Raw genomic sequence first — 22,838 nt, 5'->3', positions numbered from 1 at the left:
AAGTTAAGGTTTTATGAATTCAATTGTTTAGACATGTTTGTTCAAATGGGAATTTATTTTTTCTTTCTTTCTTATTTTTTCAAAAGGTAGACTCATACAAAAAAGTTTTTTTCTTTTCATTAAAAAAGTTTGTTTTAATAAACCATATGTTCAACCAAAAAAACCCTATCTGTTTTCATTCATTTAAGAGCCATTGTAGCAGATGATTCAAATAATAATAATGATTGTTTAATACCGTATATCATGAAACCGTGATATTTTCTGAGACGATTATCATACCGTGAAAATCTCATACCGTTACAACCCTACTTACAACAGATGTAAACTATGTTGTATCTCAACAGGACGGCAAATCAGCGGCTGGATAAGTTGTCCAAAGAGCTTGAAGAAGAAGTAAGACACATCTTTAAATTGCATTCACCCAACAAAGGCACTTGATTTGAAACCATTCAGAAACAAAGTGCAACGAGTTCCTCTAACTGTTTGTTTCTTGTTGTAGGTGAATGCGAGACAAATGGTAGAAGACTCTCTGAGGGGACTGGAGAGAGAGAAAGCTTTACTGAAGCACCAGCGTTCTGAAAGCATAAGAAAGGCTGGCCAGGAGACAGACAGAAAGCGTCTTCTTGAGAATGAGGGTGAGAACAGCAGACAGAAACACACTCCATTGACACTCAACATTGACACAGAACAGTGACTAAACTGAGTACTAGGGGTGGGAAAAAATCTATTCACTGATACAATAATACTGGATCAATCTACAAAAAAATCATGATCATACATACTTTTTAACTGGTGCATCTTTAACCATCTTAACCTACAACATTACTGAATATGCTGCTTCAGCTTCTCTGCCGCTTTTGCATGTTTAATATTGACGCTCATTCTTGATTCACTTAAGCACTGGTCCAAAGTTTCTACACGATTTGCTCAGTACTAACCTCTGACATTCTCCCATCTAGAAACTATTAGTTCTGCTTTGCTGATGTTATGATGCTAACATATTTGGCATTTCTCTGTCCTGCAGTGGGCAGCCTGAGAGATCAGCTAGCCGAACTGAAGAAGAAGAACCAGGACTCTCATCTCTCTGCTGAGAAGAACATTCACCTGGAGAGACAGGTTGGTCCCTCAGCAAAACTTTACCAAACCTTTAACCTCAGAACAATAACTACTATTTAACAAATAGCCAGAGGCAAGGACATTTAAAAAAGTTTTTAAACATTTATAAAACAGAAAAAAATGGCTATAAGAAAAATAAAATAGTAAACCTACTGAGGTTTGTGCTTGATACTAACGTAATTTGCCAGTGTTAAAATAATTTCTCCTATCCCAGCTAAAATATTTTAAAATATTGAAAAATAAACTTTTTAAAAGTAAAATAAATAAATAATAGTTTGAGGTTTGTTCTTAAATGTTCTTAGACAATTTCTAATGCAATAAAATACTGTTATATTCAAATGTGCTTATATTCTTATACATTTCTAAAGCCCTTATATCAGTTTGGCTTCTTATAAACAAAAGTTTGGGGTCAGTAAGTTATTATAGCAAAAGTGATAGTAAAGACATTTATAATGTTAAAAAAGATTTCTATGTTGGATTCAAAGAATCCTGGTAAAAAATAAAAAAATAAGCAGAACTGTTTTTTTGAGCACCAGATTAGTATAATATAATGATTTCTGAGGGATCATGTGACGCTGAAGACTGGAGTAATTGCCATCACCGGAATAAATTACCTGTAAAATATATAAAAATAGAAATTATCTCTTTAAATTATTTCGCAATATTACTTGATCAAATAAATTCAGCCTTGTTGAGCATGAGATTTCTTTCAAAATCCCCTAAACTTTTGAACAGTAATGTAAATTATATTTTGTTTTAAGGATATATAGATGTTCAGTATTATGGAATAAAAGGGATTCTGATAGTAAATTAATATGTCCTTAGTTGGAGGAGGTGAATGCTAAGCTTCAGGCTGAGGTGGAGGAGTCTGAGAGGCTGAAGAAGGCCCAGGGCGAGGTGTTGAGACAGTCCCAGCAGCTGGAGGTCTCTCTCAGGGAGCTCCAGGAGCGTCTGGCCCAGCTGGAGAGCGGCAGGCTGGGTCTGGAACAGGAGAAACTGAGTCTGCAAACCTCACTGCAGGAGGAGAAGCGAGAGAGAAGCCTTGGCTCAGAGACCATCAATGAACTACAGGGTGGGTGCATGTGGGTCTGTGCCAGTTTGTGATCGTCAGACAGAAGTAGCTGTGAATCAACATCTACCGAGCTTCCTAGAAGCAGATTGCGTTACATTCTAGGGATCACACTTGTGTGCCGGTCTATGTGAGCGAGTGAAAGCTGATTTTATGTTTGAGCGTGTAGTGGTCAGCTCTTGCTGAAAGACACACTGGGCTCTTGTCTGCTGGGCAGTGTTGTTGTGTTGGGGTGGAGCTGCTCGCAGCGAATGTAAACATCAGTAGTGCGTTATTTTGAGGTCAGAGGCTGATATTATGTCGCTAGACGGACAAATGGGCAAACAAGAAAATATATCTTATTTTCGGTCATATTTTCATAATTTAAAGGATTTGTTTCTGCAGACTCTTTAATGTCCCGGTAGATTGTTACGTGGTTTAAATAAACAGATTTCAATTAAGGAAGGTCACTTTAAAACTTTTGACCATGCCTTTATTCATTTTTGCTACATTTCAGATGTCTTTTACGTTTAGATTTCATTGATTTTTACCCCAGACCAAGACTTTAATCTTAAAATATGAAAATTCATTATAAAAATATACTGTAATCACATCTATCTAAACAAATTGTGAAATAAACAAATCATGAACCACACAAAATGTATTGTGTGAAAATAATTTATATCTGTTTTTATTTTTACTCAAATTCTGACTGTTCCTCAGTCTTTTGATTTTGCCACAAGTTTTATCACAAATTAGTTTAGGATTATGTTTGATGTAAAATATGAGGTTTGATATGTGAAGAAAACAATGCAAAATCACTTCTAAGTTTGATCAGACATATTGATCAGAGTCATTTCTGATCAATATGTAATTTTGTTAAAGTATTAATTTAAAAAATAATAAATTTTAGTATTATTGTCAAAATATTTAATTAATTGTATCCATTTTTATTCTGATAATGTTTAAAATATCATTCCTATCACCATCATTCCCGCTAGTCAGAGTGTGAAGTGTGTTCTAAGAGATTTTATTTTCTAAAGGTCCACACTCAGGCCTAAAAGTGTCCATAGTTGAAGAAACTGCCCATTTATGGTTTTATGGTTTCAGGTTTAACATTAATGTTAACCTGAATTGCTGACATTTGACTTTAACTTCGGTCTTCTGTTTTTTTATATGCATTTCTATCTTTCTGTCATTCTCAGGTCATGTCTCCGGACTGGAGGACGAGTTAAAACACATAAAGAGTTCTCTATCAAAGGCTGAAGTAGAGAAAAGACAGTTACAGGAGGATCTTACTGCCCTGGAAAAGGTGCTTGTGTGTTTTAGCAAGTGATTGAATGATTTACAATTTCAGCACATGATGTTTGTGTGGTTGTGTATTTTTGTGAAACCCCATTAATGTTGTCCCTTCACCCACAGGAGAAGAACAAGCAAGAGATTGATCACTCCTTTAAACTCAAAGCAGTTCAACAGAGTCTGGAGCAGGAGGAGGCGGAGCATAAAGCCACTAAAGCCAGATTGGCCGACAACAACAAAATCAACCAATCCATCGAGGAGGCCAAGTCTGAGACCCTGAAAGGTAAGATTAGACAGTAGCCTCTAATTTAAAAACTCTTAAAATGTGTATATCTGTTCAGATTTTCACTACAAATTTTAAAAATGTTGTTATGGGGAGCACAGTTTAGATTGATGGAAAACAAATTCTGGTTACCTTAGTACTACTTCCCTAAAGGTATTTGAGACATAATTTGGACTCACAACAAAATACAAAATAAGGCTTGACTTGGACATTAGAAACTTTCTCGTCAAGATTTACTTGATTCCTCTAGACATGCCTTGCATTTCTGATCTCTGCCTCTGTATAAAAACGAAAATATCGTTTCTGCATTCTGTTCTAGATGAGCAAATCTTTCTGAAGTCTGTAGTACAAGTACAAGGAGTTGTGTGTTTGTGTGATGGGTGTGTTTTTGTGACAGTTATGGAACATAAGCTGCTGGAAGAACGATCTGCGAAGCAACAGTTGGAAAACAGACTGATGCAGCTGGAGAAGGAAAACTCAGGATTAGACTGTGATTACAAACAAGCCAAACACGAGCTTCAGGAGCTCCGCTCACTCAAAGAAAAACTCACTGAGGAGGTATACCTGTCTGCTTTTCTTGCTTGGCTGTAGCTGTCTGTCTGCCTCATGATTTTAATTATATCATACTTACTGCTCTGGGATGTTAATGTAGTGTCTTCTGTCCATATTTTCAACACTCTTTTACATAATTTAAAAAAATATATAAAAGTAAATATATATTTTATAAATATTATATACATATAAATATGTATCTAAAGTATTAAAAACACAATTAAAAATTACATTTATGCATCACATAGTTCATGGGAAGTCCAAGATATTTGATTGAATCCAGTGTGTGTGTGTGTGTGTGTGTGTGTGTGTGTGTGTGTGTGTGTGTGTGTGTGTGTGTGTGTCAGGTGGAGGTGCTAAATGTGCGTGTGCATCAGGAGACTCAGAGGAAGACTCTGTGTCAGAATGATCTCAAAGTTCAGAGGGAGGAGATCAGCACCCTACGCTTCTCGGAGAAACAGCTCAAACAAGAACTCAATCATCTGCTGGAGCTCAAACTCAGCCTGGAAAAACTAAATCAGGAACTGCGCAGGTGAATGACTTAGTGATCCACAATTTTTTCAATGCTGATACTAGTGTTTAGTGAGTAGTGATATCTAAACTCAGCAAAAAAAGAAACGTCCCTTTTTCAGGACTGTGTATTTCAACAATAATGTTGTAAAAATCCAAATAACTTTACAGATCTTCATTGTAAAGGGTTTAAACAATGTTTTCCATGCATGTTCAATTAACCATAATCAATTAATTAACATGCACCTGTGGAATGGTCGTTAAGACCTTAACAGCTTACAGAGAGTAGGCATTTAAGGTCACAGTTCTAAAAACGCAGGACACTAAAGAGACTTGTCTACCGACTGTGAAAAACACCAAAAGAAAGATGCCCAGGGTCACTGCTCATCTGCGTGAACGTGCATTAGGCATGCTGCAGGGAGGCATGAGGACTGCTGATGTGGCTAGGGCAATAAATTGCCATGTCCGCACTGTGAGACAGCGCTACAGGGAGACAGGAAGGACAGCTGATCATCCCCGCAGTGGAAGACCACATGTAACAACACCTGCACAGGATCGGTACATCCGAATATCACACCTGCGTGACAGGTACAGGATGGCCACAACAACTGCCCGAGTCACACCAGGAACACACAATCCTTCCATCAGTGCTCAGACTGTCCGCAATAGGCTGAGAGAGGCTGGACTGAGGGCTTGTAGGCCTGTTGTAAGGCAGGTCCTTACCAGACATCACCAGCAACAACACCGCCTATGGGCACAAACCCACCTTCGCTGGACCAGACAGGAGTGGCAAAAAGTGCTCTTCACTGATGAGTCACGGTTTTGTCTCACCAGGGGTGATGGACGGATTCGTGTTTATCGTCGAAGGAATGAGCGTTACACCGAGGCCTGTACCCTGGAGCGGGATCGATTTGGAGGTGGGGGGTCCGTCATGGTCTGGGGCGGTATATCACATCACAATCGGACTGAGCTTGTTGTCATTGCAGGCAATCTCAATGCCTTGCGGTACAGGGAAGACATCCTCCTCCCTCATGTGGTACCCTTTATGCATGCTCATCCGGACATGATCCTCCAGCAGGACAATGCCACCAGCCATACTGCTCGTTCTGTGCGTGAGTTTCTGCATGACAGCAATGTCAGTGTTCTGCCATGGCCAGCAAAGAGCCCGGATCTCAATCCCATTGAGCACGTCTGGGACCTGTTGGATCGCAGGGTGAGGGCTAGGGCTAGGGCCATTCCCCCCAGAAATGTCCAGGAACTTGCAAGTGCCTTGGTGGAAGAGTGGGGTAACATCTCACAGCAAGAACTGACTAATCTGGTCCAGTCCATGAGGAAGAGATGCACTGCAGTATTTCAAGCAGCTGGTGGCCACACCAGATACTGACTGGTACTTTTGATTTTGAGCCTCCCTTCATTCAGGGACACATTATTCTATTTCTGTTAGTCACATGTCTGTGAAACATTTTTAGTTTATGTCTTATGGTGTTGACTCTTTTAGTGTTCATACAAATATTTACACATTAAGTTTACTGAAAGTAAAAACAGTTGAAAGTCAGAGGACGTTTCTTTTTTTGCTGAGTTTATCTATCTATCTATCTATCTATCTATCTATCTATCTATTGATAGATAAGATGTACATAAGAATAAGATAATAAAATGTACAGCAAAATTCTGATATTAAATGAACATAGTGGAACACTCCATCATTGTGCATTATCTCAATAGCAAAGTTCCAATAGAGTTGCGTGTTAGTGCATATTCACACCTATAACAATAAATATATTAGCACCTACACCATATGATAACATTCATTTTATTTTATTTTTTGTAGTTATGTCATAGCTGCTGCTCAAGTTCTTTTAAGTCGGGTGGTTTCTAATTGGCTGTCAGTGTTTTTATCATTCATCAGCTGGAAACAAAATCATTCTGAAAGTGATTACAATGATATTGTTCCTCTGTGTTATCATTATAGTTGTTGTGTGGATGTCCCTATTCTCATAGAATTAGAATGATTATTATAAATGTATAGTTATATTTATCATTATAGTTATCGTTCTTTGTCTGAACAGGCCCTTAGCCTGTTTGCTGAACTTACAAAGCGATACACTAATAAGCATAATTCATAGTACACACAAATATTATTCACTGAGGATCAGCATGCTATAAAAAGTCACTTTTCTCTGTGTCCAACCAGGGAGAGAGAAGAAGCTGACATACAGTTGAAAGAGCTGAAGGACCAGTTGGAGGCAGAGCAGTACTTCACAGTATGTCTGCCAGCTTTATTATGTTTAGCCAGTGAATATGTGGAGGGATGTATTTGGATTGGTTTGTGTATCTGTTTGCTCATATTTGTTTTTAAATTAAAATTTTTCCTTGATTCCAGAAACTGTATAAAACTCAGATTCAAGAGCTGAAAGAGGAGAATGATGAAAAGGCTAAACTCTACAAAGATATTCAGCAGAGACTAGCGGATCTGCTAGAAGAGAGGTGTGTGTGTGTGTGTGTGTGTGTGTGTGTGTGTGTGTGTGTGTGTGTGTGTGTTTGCTATTAAAAAAGGATGTTGGGACATATCAAAGGGCTTATGTTTTTTTTAAAGGTGAAACCATATCAATTAGAGAAAGGTTAGATGAAAAGTAAGGTAGTTAGATGCAATTAGTTAAAGAATGAATTAACAGATAACAATTTATACAATATGCTGAACTCTCGTTCAATACAAACTGTTTTGTGTGTGTTTATATAGGGACTCGTTAGCAACGCAGCTAGAGGCGAGCCTTACTAAGGCAGATTCTGAACAGTTGGCACGCTCCATCGCTGAGGAGCAGTACTCAGACCTGGAGAAAGAAAAGATCATGAAGGAGCTAGAGATCAAAGATATGATTGCCAGACATCGGCAGGAGCTCTGCGAAAAGGACAATACCATCAGCTCGGTGAGAATACAAGAGAGTATAAGAATGGATATATGTGTGTTTATGTGTGTGAATGTGTGCGTGTGTCCACACAACATAAACATTAATTCATTTTAATTTAATCTTCTACATAATGTAAGCTGGAGGAATCAAACCGCACACTCACTGCGGATGTGGCCAACTTGGCTAGTGAGAAAGAGGAGCTCAACAATAAGTTCAAACACCTACAGCAAAGTGAGTGTTGCAGAAGTTAATATAAAATATGAATGGATTGATGTCATAATGTCCACATATGTTAATATATGTGCTTTAACATTTATAAATGTATATACACAGAGCTGGAGATGGTCAAAGAAGAAGAGAAACAGATGAAATCTTTGACACTGTCCCTAGAGAAGCAGATACAGTCTGAGAAAACCCTCAAGATTCAGGTGTGTTTTGGAGAAACACCTAACTTAAGGTTTATTGAATTTTAATCAAGGGTTTGTAACTATACATGTTACTCCATTATTTTCATAGTATAAATAGGTGTTACTAGCATGTCTCAGGTAAATTATAGCATCAGATGTCTGTATTGTAGGCTATAAACAAGCTGGCAGAGGTTATGAAGAAAACTGATGTCAGGCCACAGCAAGGAAACAACAGTGACATCCGAAGGAAGGAGAAGGAGAACAGACAGCTCCAGCTGCAGCTCCGCACCGAGAAAGAAAAACTCAACAACACCATCTTCAAATACCAGAAAGAAATGAATGATATGCAGGCTGTAAGTGACATTAAATATAAATGCAAAAGAAACGTAACCACTAGAAAACCTATTCACCGGTCTATCTACAATACTTAAATAAACAAAGCACAGAAGAAGTGTTGTTCTCTTTGCAGATGATAGCAGAGGATTCTCAGGTCCGACTGGAGATGCAGATGGCCCTGGACAGTAAAGACAGTGATATTGAGCGTCTGCGCTGTCAGATCACTTCTCTGAGCATCCATTCTTTGGACACCACCAGCATCAGTAGCACGGGAAACGACCTGGAGGGTGAAGATGCTTATCCAGGTAACTATACAGGTTACGTCCCATCAAGCACAGGACTGCCTAATGTGTTTATTATCATTCATGTGGCATAATTGGTGCTATGGTGAGCTTAAGCCCCAAATGCTTTTAGTAAAGCCCTGAATAGTAATTTTTGTCTTTCATGTAATCCATTTAGAACCATAAAATATATTCTGTTATTACAAACCAGACAATATGAATGTATAATTTTAGTATATAATGACTCAAAACGTACTCGGTTACTAATGTAACCTCGGTTCTCTCTAGAAGAGGGAACGAGTATTGCGTAAGGTTAGCTTACGCATCGGGAAAGTCTTCTTTCTTCGAGATCTGAAGCCAAAAAATTATCCTTAATTTTGTATACATTGTCAACGCAGTGCAGCAGCCGACAGACCTAGGCAGGCTGTATAAGCGTGCTCATTGGCTGCTCGGCGGCAACTGCTTAAGCCTATCGGTGAGCGCTCTGAACGCGGCAACCAATGAGGGCGCTTCGCGCCCTCCGCACCCTTCTAACCGTCAGAATGGGTGTGGCCAGCGTGTATATATTCAGCGCTCATAGGCTAAAATTCTGGTTTTCGCAGTCTGAAGCGCAAAAGCTCGTGGCGCGACACGGCAGGTTACGCAATACTCGTTCCCTCTTCTAGAGAGAACCGAGGTTACATTAGTAACCGAGTACGTTCTCTTACGAGAGGTCTCTCGTATTGCGTAAGGTTAGCTTACGCATCGGGAACCCTTTGTCAACGCCGTGTGCGCCGAGCATCCAGCCCATGAATCCCAGGGAAACCGGGGAAAACACTCTGCTGGGAAATGTGGCCGGTCGGAGAGACGGGCCAGCGCAGTACAGGCACTTCATGCAGCATATGAAATAGAGCGGCGCGGCCGGTCTATAAACATATAACAGTACAAACAGTAGGGCCGGCAGAGCGAGCCCATACAGTACATAAGCACTCATAAGGGTAGGAGAAAAACGACATAGTCGGTCTCACATGAAGGGAAAAATTCCCGCGCGACAGAGAATAATACGGGCGGCCAGCAGCGCGGGCCAGCACCGACAACAGCGCGTAACGGGAAATAGGAAACAGAGCGGATCAGCCGGTCTGAGTCAAACACTTCACCCTGAGTATAGTACCAGAATAGCGCCAGCATATGAACGTAGTCTGCACACGAGAAATGGGCAGAGCATACATGTCACTTATGCTGACAGTATTTTTGCCTGTAGGGCAGGAACTTCCAGGTTATAAAACCTCACGAATGTTGATGGGGAGGCCCAGCCCGCCGCCATACAAATACCGTGATTAGAAATTCCGCTGGACCAGGCCCACGACGAGGCCATGCCTCTAGTGGAGTGGGCTCTGATGCCCAGAGGGCACTGCAGGTGTCTGGAGGCATAAGCTGCTGCTATCGCGTCCACTATCCACCTGGACAAGCTCTGTTTCGAGGCGGCAAGACCCTTGGTGCATCCGCCGAAGGAAACAAAGAGCTGCTCTGAACGCCTGAAAGCGGCGGAGCGCGTGATGTAAACTCTCAGCGCCCGGACAGGGCATAGGAGGTTATCACTGTCCCCACTGTCGGATGCTGGCAGAGCCGAGAGGGACATAACTTGTGCCCTAAACGGGGTTCCAATCGCTTTGGGGATGTAACCGTGTCTCGGTCTGAGAATGACTTTCGAGTCATTCGGCCCGAACTCAAGACATGCAGGGCTAACAGATAGCGCGTGCAAATCACCCACTCGTTTGACTGAAGACAGAGCTATCAGAAAAACGGTTTTAAGCGACAGATACTTTAGATCCGCGGATTCAAGCGGTTCAAAGGGAAAAGCCTCTAGGGCCGCTAGGACCAAGGACAGATCCCACGAGGGAACCGAGGGGGGCCGCGGGGGATTCATCCGTCTAGCTCCTCTGAGGAAGCGGATAATGAGCTCATTCCTTCCCATTGCCCGGCCGCGCGTCGTCTCAGCGAACGCTGCAATAGCGGCCACATATACTTTGAGCGTGGAAGGGGATCTGCCCTTTTCCAACAGCTCTTGTAAGAAGGAGAGCACCCGCGGGACCCCGCATGCTTGCGGATCCAAGTTTTTAGTAGCGCACCATTTAGAAAACACCGACCATTTAGACGCGTAGAGCCGTCTCGTGGAGGGGGCTCTCGACTGTGTGATCGTGTTCATGACCCCTTCTGACAGGTCAACGGGTATCCGTTGATCACCCATGCATGCAGCGACCAGCGCTCTGGATGGGGATGCCAGATCGATCCACCGGCTTGGGAGAGGAGATCCTTTCTCACCGGGATCGGCCATGGGGGTGAGTGCGACAGCCTCACTAGCTCTGGGGTACCAAGTTTGGTTTTCCCATCGCGGGGCTATAAGCAGCACTGAGTGGTGCGTTTCTCTGATCCTCGAAATGACCTGTGGCAACAGGGAGATCGGAGGAAAAGCATACAGCGGGAGGCTGGGCCATGTCTGGGACAGCGCGTCCTCGCTCTTCGAATAAAACTTCGGGCATTGAGCATTGTCTTTCGACGCAAAGAGGTCGATTTCCGCTCTGCCGAATAGGCGCCAGAGAAACTGGACTGTCTGGGGGTGCAGAGACCATTCTCCCGGGGGAATGTTGTCCCTGGACAGTCTGTCTGGACCGACATTCAGGTGGCCCGGCACGTGCGCGGCTCTCAGCGAGCGCAGCGAGCGGTAAGCCCACATGAGAAGGCGTTCTGTCAGCCTGCACAGATTCCTGGATCTGACACCGCCCTGTCGGTTCACATAGGATACCACGGACGTGTTGTCCGAGCGGACTAGCACATGGTGATCCCGTATGAATGGGAGGAAGCGCCTGAGCGCGTTCTCGACCGCTATCATCTCCAAACAGTTTATGTGGAGGCATTTTTCCCGGTCTGACCACAGGCCAAAAGCCGGTTTGCCCTCGAACAGAGCGCCCCAGCCTGAGGTGGAAGCGTCCGTCGAGATAACTTTGCGGTGTGAGATAGCTCCCATTGTCACTCCCCGCTGGTACCAGTCGTCCGCTAACCAGGGCTTCAGAGCTGAAACGCAGCTCTGAGTCACTCTGATGCGGATACCGCCGGAAGCCCATGCTCTGTGAGGCACTCAGGCATTCAGCCAGCGTTGTAGCGGGCGCATTCGTAAAAGACCCAGCCGAAGCACTGCTGCGGCTGAGGCCATACAACCTAGTAACCTCTGAAATGTTTTGAGAGGTACGGTGCTGCCCGGCCGGAGGGATGCGGCCAGGCGTCGAATGCAGCGCGCGCGCTGTGTCGACAGGCGGGCCGTGTACTGATATACCTGACCGTCGAAGGCGAATCTCAAGAATGGCCTGTGACGGGGTATTATCAGGATCTGAAAAGCACGCGTCTTTTAGATCGAGAGATATAAACCAGTCCCTCGGGCGAATTTGCGCGAGAATTTGTCTGGTTGTGAGCATTTTGAACGGTCTTCTCATAAGAGCCTTGTTCAAACGTCTCAGATCCAAAATTGGTCTGAGAGCTCCGTCCTTCTTGGGAACGAGGAAATAACGGCTGTAAAAGCCCGACTCGCTCATGGAAGGGGAAACCGGTTCTATAGCCCTTTTGCACAGAAGTGTAGCTATTTCTGCTCGAAGTAGATGTGCTACTTCCCCATTCACTCTGGTCTCGATACGCGCTTGAAAGCGCGGAGGGCGGCGAGCGAACTGCATAGTATAGCCCTGTTTTACTGTGCTTAGCACCCGTTCTGATGCGCCTGGAATAGTTTCCCACGCTTTTGCGTGTGCAGCCAGGGGCAGAATGGCCTCCGGGCTCCGATCGCCGCGCATCGCGGGCTCGAGAGCTCGAAACGGAGGGGCGGGCGCGGCGCGCGCGCTCTTGGTGCTTAGATACGGCGGATCGCACGCAGCGATAGCTGGCCGTTTTACACACAGTGTCCCGGTGGCTTTAGACGGGGAACATAAAGTGTGAGGCGCGACGCGCGATGGCGGCGTCGGGGGCGAAAATGTTCGTTAGTATGTGTGAGCGCTCGAGGGCGGGCACAGGACTTACATTCAGGGGCGGGCGCGGCGCGCGCGCTCTTGGTGGTTAGATACGGCGGATCGCACGCAGCGATAGCTGGCCATTTTACACACAGTGTCCCGGTGGCTTTGGACGGGGAACATATAGTGTGAGGCGCGACGCGCGATGTCGGCGTCGGGGCGAAAATGTAGTTAGTATGTGTGAGCGCTCGAGGGCGGGCACAGGACTTACATTTAAAACATGACCGGTCGTGCGAGGCCGTGTGACAGAGCGGGCAGTGAGTAGGTGTGGGCACGGAGAAGTGGACACGTGACCTACTTTTAACACTAAAGCGGCTTTTGCCTGCTTCATGAGAGTGGGCTCTGTGAGAGACACGGGATGTATAGTGCTTGTGTACAGGGGTGAGCACAGAACGTGGGCACATTCACTGTACTAGAAACACATACGGCGTCAGCCGTGCAACCAGACATATGCTCTTTTGAAATTTTTCTGGGTTGCCGTGAGAACGGCGGATGCGCGCAGGCGAGCGGGTAGATACCGGCTCGTTGACTGCGGGGTAAACAGCTGCAGTAGCCGTGGCAACGGGGACTGACAGAGCGTTAAGCTTCGACGGTGGTCCAGCCGCAGGGCTGCGGGATTTAACCGTCTTTTCTTCTCTCGTGTTTAGACGCTCAAAAATACTCGAGCACCCTGAGAAGGTGTGGTGCGAGAGGCGGGTTCGCTTTCTGTAAGTAAGAAAGACTGGCCGCGAGCTCGGAGAAGCAAGCAGCATAAAATTTTATCTTCCCCGAGAGCTGGGATCGAACGCGGATCTCTCGCATGAAAGCGTATGATTCTGCCACTGAGCCACAGGGGAAAACACATAAGCTTTCAGTTAGCGCGAGCATATAAAAAGCGACCTCATGTGTCGCGTCGGCGTTTGTTTGCAGGCGTGCGTGTGTTTAAAACAGGCTCGTTTACTGCAATAGTAATATTTCCAGTCGCCTGAACTTAAGAGGGGACTGAGAAATGTGTGAGGATTGGCGGTTGTCCAGCCGTAGCGAGACTAACACACTCTCTTCTCTTTTCGCCGGCGAGTGAGGCGCGCACGCTGAACGCTGCTCGTGACCGTCCGCTTTGTCATCCCTTGAACGGCGCAATCTGCGCGGCCCAACGAGGGAGAGGAGCGGGCTTGTTTTCTGTATGTAAGAAAAACTGGCCGCGAGCTCGGAGAAGCGAACAGCATAAACTTTAACTGCCGCGAGAGCGGGGACCGAACCCCGGTCTCTAGCTTGACAGTCTAGGATTCCGCCACTGAGTCACAGGGGAGAATACATTAGTATTCGGTTAGCGTCATCATGCCTTGTGACGGCGTTTGCTTGCAGGCGAGCGTGTATTTATAACAGGCTCGTATACTGCAATAGTAACAATTCCAGTCGCCTGACTTAAGAGGGGACTGAGAAATGTGTGAGAATGGAGGTTATAGTCCAGGCCACGGCGGGACGAAAACACTCTGTTCCCCTTACACCGGTGAGTGACGCGCGAGGACGGAGTAGCTTTCTTGTAACGTAAAGAGAGCTCCAAGACCGTCCGCTCCTGCCATCCCTTGTGAGCGGCGCAGTTTGCGCGGCTCGAAGAGAGGGAGAGGAAACTCGCTCCGAGACCGTCCGCTCCTGCCATCCCTCGTGAGCGGCTCAGTTTGCGCGGCTCGAACAGAGGGAGAGGAAACTCGCTCCGAGACCGTCCGCTTCTGCCATCCCTTGTGAGCGGTGTAGTTGCACGGCTCGAACAGAGGGAGAGTACGGGTATCTATCACATTCGCCTCATCTCCTGACGCGGCGGCGGCGCGGGCAGAGCCGGCGGTTGAGCGGCCGGGAGGGAGAGGGCGAGAGAGAGCTCGAGGGAGAGGTTCCGGCGAGCTCCTCAGTCACAACAGTCTCCGGTGGTCGCTGCGAGCGGCGCTTCTTATTGCGCGGCCCGGCAGGGACAGGCGGAGCGACAGCTTGGTCGAAAGCTTCAAGTCGAGCCCGCAGGGTCGACATTGAAAGCTCTTCGCACTCGGAGAGTGCGGTGGCGGCGTGCCCGCGGCCCAGGCGGAGAGCGCAGAGAGGTGGCGGTCTCCGTTGCTGAGCGGGGCGCGGCACGAGCCGCAAAAACGAGGCGTTTTTACAAAAACGCCTCGTGCTCTTTTAGAGTACACACAGAAACAGTAATAATGTAAAGGATATGTCGCCGGATAGCGTAGCAGGCACGGATGGCTGAAGGCGGCGAAGACGGCCGGCTTCCTCAGGCGCTGTCCTAAGCTTGCTGGTCGCTGGTTTCAACGGCGGCGGCTCTCAAGATCCAGCGATGCGAAGAGCGTCGCTGAAGACAAGAAAATCAGAATTTTAGCCTATGAGCGCTGAATATATACACGCTGGCCACACCCATTCTGACGGTTAGAAGGGTGCGGAGGGCGCGAAGCGCCCTCATTGGTTGCCGCGTTCAGAGCGCTCACCGATAGGCTTAAGCAGTTGCCGCCGAGCAGCCAATGAGCACGCTTATACAGCCTGCCTAGGTCTGTCGGCTGCTGCACTGCGTTGACAATGTATACAAAATTAAGGATAATTTTTTGGCTTCAGATCTCGAAGAAAGAAGACTTTCCCGATGCGTAAGCTAACCTTACGCAATACGAGAGACCTCTCGTAAGAGAACTTCACTGTTTTTTTTAGAAGCACCCACTGTAACTTCAAAACAAACTTCAAAACACCCGGCAAATCAATTGTCAGTTATTTATTCATCCTTTCATTTCGGTAGGGTTCTTTTCTGGGCAAGAACTCCCTGCGCATCCATGCAGCCTAGCATGGATAAGAGCAGCAATAACCTCCCTTAGAGTAACCTGAACAGAACCAACATGAATGTATTGCAGATATATAATTAATTCAATATTTTAATGTGCAACATAATTCAAGAATTTAGTCTGATTCAGAGAAAATGCCAAATCGTGACTGGACGAGAGGAGCTGGGGATGGAGGTGATTTTCATCCTTTTGCTTCTTTACCTCATTCTTCTTTCATTCCTTCCCTCTCACCTTGATGCCGGTGTAGTGCGCATCACACACTCACACACCTCAGAGTCTATGTCCTTCACGTACCAACGGAGCTCCAAGTCAGTGTGTATTGATACCCGGCCATGCCAGATCACTTCTTGCTTCCCCTCCGACTCAGAGGAAGAGGAGGATGAGGAAGACGAGTGGAGGCAAAGGCCTGCCCTGACATATGAGAAGCCTATTGAGCAAGAGACTGCAGGTGACCCTGCATGGAAACAAATTAGCACGCATACTGCCCCTTGCTCTCGTTCACTTTTATGCAGTGTGGAGTTTGAATACTGAACACCTAGACAGCATTTTTGGGCGTAGTGAAGGTTCAAATGAGCCTATGATGCCAAAAAATGCTGACTTGGTAGGCAGCTCACTAGGTCAGTGATTTCCAACCAGGTATACACATACCCCAAGCAGGTTTCTAGAAGTACTTGGAAATATTTCTCTTTTGCTTTATTTAACCTATAATTGCTTTGTTCAACCTATATAAAATGACTTAAAAATGATTAGGTATGTCAAAAAATGCAAATACTTAAAACAATATTTATTTATTGATTAATTTATGTATTTAATGGCATAACATGCTGAGAAATTTAAAGAGGACCTATTATGCTTTTTTGCATTTTCGACTTTCTTCAGTGTGTAATGTTGTCGTTTAAACATGAAAAAGGTCTGCAAAGTTACAAAGCACAAAGTTACTCCAAAGGGAGTTATTCTCTATATCAGAAAGCACTGTTCCTGAACTCCCTGAAACCCCTCAGTTGTAGTCTTGAGTTTTCTTCTGGGAACGAGCATGTCACAATATTCCTCAATAAAATAATTCCCACCCAAGGCATACAAAATAAAAGGGGCAAGGCCTGGTTGACACGTTAGTAGTGTGTTGAAACTTGCTGTTGTGTAAGGGGCGTGGCCAGTCACAACACACTAGTCCAGCCGACCAATTAGAGCACTTTGTGCTTTTCGGAAGAAGGGGCTTCATAGAGACTGGAACTAAATAGAGCGTTACTGACAGGCTGCAAATTAAAAGAGCTTGCTGTAAAATGTGTGAAAAAGAATGTGTTTTTCAACAATCAAACATTATTACTTATTCTAGTAGACCCCACAAAACAAATTTAAGTCTTTGAAAAAGGGCATAATAGGTCTTACTATAAGGTTAGGGTTAAGAAAAGGGTTTAGTTTAGCATTAGCATAATTTACTGTTATTTCTATAGTAAGTGCATGTAACAGAACACTGCAAAATAATGTTACCAAAAATAGTTTAGATATTAAGATGAGTTAATTGTGTAGATGACTCTCGTAGCAGAATATATCCTCTCTACAACAGTTCTGTTTTGATGATGATGAAGCCCTAATGGGGCTGTTGGAGTATGCAAAGCCGCGTTTCCACCGAAATTACCCAGAACAATTTGTCCCAGGAACTTTTTTCCCCCAGACCTGTTGCTTTCTGTGTTCCCACCGCGGTCTAAAGTACCGTGAAGATTTGGCAAATTAGTCCGGTGAAGTAGGACTGCACGCATCGCAACAGATTTTTTAAAATGGTGGTTGAAATGAAATGCTGCATGGAGTCAACCAATCAAAATGCGGCATGAACTCAACCAATCAGCATGTTCAGCACCCAACTCCCACCCTGAAAGTTCCTGAACTTAGAAAAAGTTCTATCTCGCAAGCAGGGACTTTCTGATGGGGAATTTTTACCCGGAACTTAATTTAGACCCTGGTTCCTGCGGTCGAAACGCACCAAGGACCACCCCAAAGAACGTAGTTTCTAGGGAAAGTTCCTGCGGTGGCTTAAGACAGAGGTTGGGAACCACTGCACTATGTTTTGAACCACAGCCACACTTTCCAACATGGTGTGATGCTCATTAGTTGTGACATTATTTTGCACATAATCACACTACTCACCTTGCATGTTTTAAAACAGTCCATTAAAGGTGCAGTCAGCGATTTCTGAGAAACAGTGTTGATATCTGAAATCAACCCAAACAAATACACCGCTTCCTTCATTGCTCGACCCCCAAAATGCTTAAACACGCAATGCAAGAGTGGATGTCTCTATCAAATAATGCTTTGCGGAAAATAAAGCGAAGATAACTAACGAACTACAAAGAAAGAACAAAAATTGAACATACAGTACACAAGAGTATATACAAGTAAGTGTTTGTTGTGAGTCGCCAGCGGCATACCAGCTCCAGACAATGAGACACAAAACTGTCCTGTTTCTACAGCTAACATTACAGCAACATATCTTGATTCTGTGAAACACAGTAAAACCAATGTTACTCAGGTATGGAGCAGAAACAACGCAATCTCTGCGTCCGTTTTCAGGCCTTCCCGCTTAGGTCTCTCCAGCTTTGGAAAGCTTTTCTAATATTAACACTGGTAAAAAATCTTATGACTGATCATAGCCCTTCATAGCCCAGTGATATTCCTCTGACCTTTTCTCTTTGGTAAAGTCTCTCAGCCATCTCTTTTTTTAAGTCTTTCTTCAAATCTCCCTTTTGCTCACTCTCTCCTCCCCCAGTGTGTTGTGGTGCACGTTCCGATCCACTTTCAACAGCATTTCTCAGAAATCACATACTGCACTTTTAACACTCCGGAAAGCAAAACCTTTTTATTCCAAGAGACTTCTAGTACAGGTTGCATTCTGCACCTGGGAAAGATGTTTCTGAAGTTTCTGAAATTGCTTTAAGAAAAATTTGCTCTGCTTGTCATATTCAAACCTGTGTGGTTCTCTAATGTATAAAATACTCTTCTGTTGTTGTTTTTTAAACCACAGATTCTAATCTTGAGGGATGGCTCTCAATGCCTACCAAAAACACCAAACGGTTTGGATGGGAAAAGAAGGTAAAGGTTTAAACATACACACTCACATCGCATCAACAAACCCTGTCTGATCATCTTTGCATGTATCTCTGTGTAAATTGCAGTATGTGGTGGTCAGCAGCAAGAAGATCCTGTTTTATGACTCAGAGCAAGAGAGAGAGCAGGCCAGCCCCTTCATGATTCTGGACATAGAGTGAGTTTGGAAAATGCTACTCGCAATCAAAAAATATCTTGGCCTAAATTTACGATTTATGTATTTAAATTGCATAAAAAATGTCCATTATTTTGCATTACACAGTTTACATATAAACTAATAAACTTAATGTGATGCATATTTATCAGTCATCAATGAAACAAGCAATATATCTGCACTCAAAAAGGCATATTTGGTTTATTAACAATTTGCATCTATTTGATGATATTTAAAATATCGATATATCAGTATGATATATTGATATTTAAATCATATTTTCAAACTGCATTTGTTCAAACGAATCAGCTTAAAACTGTTCAAAACAATTACATTTATTGAGTTAAAAAGTATGAACATGGTTAAAATATGGCTAGCTGTGGAACAAGCAATATTCAGTTAGTAAAAATGTATGAGATTGAAAGTAATTGAATTGATTTAATGATAAATATATAAACTTGGTTATTGTGTATTTAAATCAAGTGATAGTCAAATAAACACAACTTTTTAGATGAGTTTACCTGTTTGGCGTGATGATGTTTAACATCCCAGACAATCTCTGTTGTCCCATTTAGCCACTTGTTAGCAACCGCCTTTTACAAGACAAGTAAAGGCTTTAAAAAAATCACAAGAGGGTATTACTGATGTATGTCATATTGTAGAATAAAACGTGAAAATATCTTGAGCTCGTGTTCTCCTCAGTCCTTATTTAAAGCATTTAACCAAAAACCCATTCAAAAATCCTATTGACTTCAGGACGAAGATTTCAGGTTTTGGCCTACAAAAATACATCATCCCTGCACCACTCTAATAGTTTGTTTATGTGAAAATCTGTAGTTTATTTATGTTAAAATCTGTGTAATCCAAATGGATGGAAATTTTATACGTGATTCAATTACATAAATATTAAATTTAGGCCTAAATATTTTTGAGTACACACATTTACTGCTCTCTTGCACACCATAAGCCTTTATTTTTAATGTCTCATTTTCCCCTCTTAGCAAACTCTTCCATGTGAGACCTGTCACTCAGACAGACGTGTACCGTGCAGATCCCAGAGAAATCCCACGCATCTTCCAGGTAACATGATTCATTTGTCCTACAAGAAATGTTGTAGCATGCTTTGATATTAACTTTATTAAACCTCGGTTTTCATCTTCTGTTCTGTCTGTAGATATTATATGCTAATGAGGGGGAGAGCAAGAAAGAGGAGCTTGCTGTGGAACCCTTATTAGCAGCTGAAAGGACGTCCTATATCCCACACAAAGGTCACGAGTTCGTGCTCACGCTTTACCACTTCCCCTCTAGCTGTGAAGCATGTCCAAGGCCTCTGTGGCACGTCTTCAAACCCCCACCAGCCCTGGAGTGCAGGCGGTGCCGAGTTAAATGCCATAAAGACCACATAGATCGCAAGGAAGAGGTCCTTGCTCCTTGCAGAGGTCAGGAGGTCACACTCACACTCACTATAGCTTTTTAAACATTAGAAAATTTAATAATTTGCTCTGCTATATAATAATTATAATTAATATAGATCATTTTTTTCATATTATATTTGTAATTTTTCAATGTTATACTATATACATAGACTGTATATATTATAACTGCATTATAGATAAAGATTATGGCTATAAAATATTTTTTATACTATTGATTCAAAAAAAAAAATTCTTATTGTTTATGTATTTATTTATTTACTCTATCATTCAAAAGTAAGATTTAGTAGATGAGTAGAAGTCTATTATGCTCACCAAGGCTGCATTTATTTGATCAAAAATACAGTAAAAACTGTAATATTCACTGAAAATGTTATCGAAATAAACTACAATTGTTGTTTACTATTTTTAATATATTTTGTTGTAAATGTAATTTATTCTTATGATGACAAAAAAAAAATCAGCATCATTCCAGTCTTCAGTGTCACATGATCCTTCAGAAATCATTCTAATATGCTGATTTGGTGCTTAAGAAACATTTCTTATTATTGTCAATGTTGAAAACAATTGTGCTGCTTAATAATTTTGTAGAAAGTTTGTTTATTTATTTAAACATGGACTTTTGTACATCCCCATTGTGTACTTTGGGTTGAAACTAACCTGTTTTGTTTGGCCTTTTTTTTTCTCCAGTGAACTATGATATGTCCACTGCGAAAGAGCTGCTGCTGCTGGCCAACTCCACAGAAGAGCAGCAGAAATGGGTCAACCGATTACTCAAGCGGGTCCCGCGTAAACCAATAGCCCACTCCTCAAGCATAGCTATAGCCTCTCCCGCCCTTGAGGCATCACCAACTGGCCTGTCCCCTGTGCCCTCTCCTCCTCTGTCCTCCCATTCATCTCCCAGGCTTTCACACAGAGGAGCCGTCAAAGTGCATTCCACCAGACAGCAGCCCTCAACCAAGACCAGGTGAGAACCACTTGACAGATCAACAGGTTCATTAAAAGGAGCTTGAGTAAGAGTTCTGTTACATGAAGGTACACTATCATGTAACATATGATACAGTTCTGTTAAGATGATATAATGTAGGGGCCAAATCCATGCCATTTTTTTAACAACAATTTTGTCTGAATAGGCTGATCTTTTATCAGTGTTTGATGACACAGCTCTTCCATGAACATCTCAATGCATAATTCATAACCATTTATACAAAGGCTTTTTCTATAATCTTTAAAATCTGCTTTACTGTTTCCTACTTACACTTTTGTATTAGCTTGAACTCTTCTGCTCATCTTTTCAAAATGTGTATTTCAGCATTACTAATGATGTTGCTTCTTATAATGAATCACTTATATTTGTATAGTTCCTTATTTTTGCTTTATATATCAGCATTTGCTAAATTAGTGAAAAAGGAACTGAATGAATAAACTACTTGCAGTAATCTTGTGGCGTTTTTTTGTCCATTTTTATTGTTATAGTTATCGTCTAAGGACGGTAAATATAATGATAACGATAAATATGTAGTTCTAAACATTGTTCTAAAGGAAAAAGAATAGCAGAGTCCATATACAACTTTAATGTTAGAACGCACAGAAAAACAATTGGTATCACTTTCAGAAGTATTTTTTCCAGCTGATGAACGATAAGAACATTGACAGCCAGTCAGAATCCACCCTGCTTTAAGAGTTTGAGCATTTAAAGTGTCAGACAGCAAAGCTGCAGTGCGTGCTTAGAACAGTCAGTCTGCTGGAGTGGACACTCATTTAATTATTGTTATCTTTATAGTTATTGTTATTGGTGTGAACAGGCCTTTAGAGCTTGGCAGTTGTGGTTACTTAGAAACAAAGCAGCGTAAAATTCTTAAAAAAAAAAAAAAAAAAAAAAAAAAAATATATATATATATATATATATATATATATATATATATATATATATATATATATTGTTACAATGGGGACAAAATAACATACCAGTTGTAACAGCCGGAGTGTAGCGGAGCATTACCAGTTGACACCACACGGTGGTGCCTCCTTTTTGTTTTGTCACTGGGTATCACCTTTAACCCTCTCTCGACTTCCTTGACTCGAGTAATGTGGACGCTGGTGAAGGCTATAGGTCACGAACATTTCTGTCCGGTTATTATTTTTGCTGAAGGTAATAGTTTATATGCCGTGAGACCTGGCTTGTATGGTCTGTATCTGAGAAATAAATATACAGTGTGGAAATCCCTCCACTTCATCTCCTGCCTTGCTACTTTATTTCATGCCGGAGCTATGCTAATAGCCTCGTGGCTTAGCTTCCCTCCAACTCCACGTTACAACTGGCGCCCGAACATTATTACCTGGACCTCGCGTGGGCACGCGAAGAAGGACTAGACCGGACCGGACTGCTTTGTACTTTTCTCCACCGTGGGTGTCCGCGTGAGTGTGTATTTCGCCGTCCTCTTCGACGCACGTGTCCCCTTCTGCTAGAGCTAAAGCTACCGTGATTACAGCCGTGAGAACTGATAACTGTGTGAACTTCACGTTGCCTCCCTGCCTGCCGAGTGCATTGGATATGTGTCTGCTGACGGCCTGCTAAACAC

At 43.1% G+C, this 22,838-nt stretch overlaps 1 protein-coding gene across 8 annotated transcripts in view; it reads left to right on the top strand.

Annotated features, from left to right (window-relative positions):
• rock2b (rho-associated, coiled-coil containing protein kinase 2b) overlaps positions 1-22,838 on the top strand; it is a 77,632-nt gene that overhangs the window by 35,780 nt on the left and 19,014 nt on the right. For 4 of the 8 annotated variants that reach the window (XR_013822894.1, XM_079887732.1, XM_079887733.1 and 1 more), the window contains exons 12-32: positions 345-393; positions 500-635; positions 1,025-1,116; positions 1,942-2,188; positions 3,370-3,476; positions 3,587-3,746; positions 4,144-4,304; positions 4,646-4,830; positions 7,003-7,072; positions 7,192-7,295; positions 7,549-7,735; positions 7,855-7,948; positions 8,051-8,145; positions 8,295-8,477; positions 8,594-8,765; positions 15,818-16,018; positions 18,587-18,654; positions 18,738-18,826; positions 19,825-19,903; positions 19,998-20,262; positions 20,947-21,223. Coding sequence is in view for 6 of the 8 variants with exons in the window: in XM_079887732.1 (XP_079743858.1) it covers positions 345-393; positions 500-635; positions 1,025-1,116; positions 1,942-2,188; positions 3,370-3,476; positions 3,587-3,746; positions 4,144-4,304; positions 4,646-4,830; positions 7,003-7,072; positions 7,192-7,295; positions 7,549-7,735; positions 7,855-7,948; positions 8,051-8,145; positions 8,295-8,477; positions 8,594-8,765; positions 15,818-16,018; positions 18,587-18,654; positions 18,738-18,826; positions 19,825-19,903; positions 19,998-20,262; positions 20,947-21,223 (3,021 nt within the window). In the remaining 2 variants the exon portion in view is untranslated. The remainder of the gene's footprint in view (positions 1-344; positions 394-499; positions 636-1,024; positions 1,117-1,941; positions 2,189-3,369; positions 3,477-3,586; positions 3,747-4,143; positions 4,305-4,645; positions 4,831-7,002; positions 7,073-7,191; positions 7,296-7,548; positions 7,736-7,854; positions 7,949-8,050; positions 8,146-8,294; positions 8,478-8,593; positions 8,766-15,817; positions 16,019-18,586; positions 18,655-18,737; positions 18,827-19,824; positions 19,904-19,997; positions 20,263-20,946; positions 21,224-22,838) is intronic. The other 4 variants (XR_013822895.1, XM_079887737.1, XM_079887735.1 and 1 more) reach the window with 1 other exon arrangement.

The sequence above is a fragment of the Squalius cephalus genome, assembly GCF_949319135.1.
Source record: "Squalius cephalus genome assembly, chromosome: 12".
Lineage (NCBI taxonomy): Eukaryota > Metazoa > Chordata > Actinopteri > Cypriniformes > Leuciscidae > Squalius > Squalius cephalus.
This window is presented reverse-complemented; position numbering and strand designations above follow the sequence as displayed.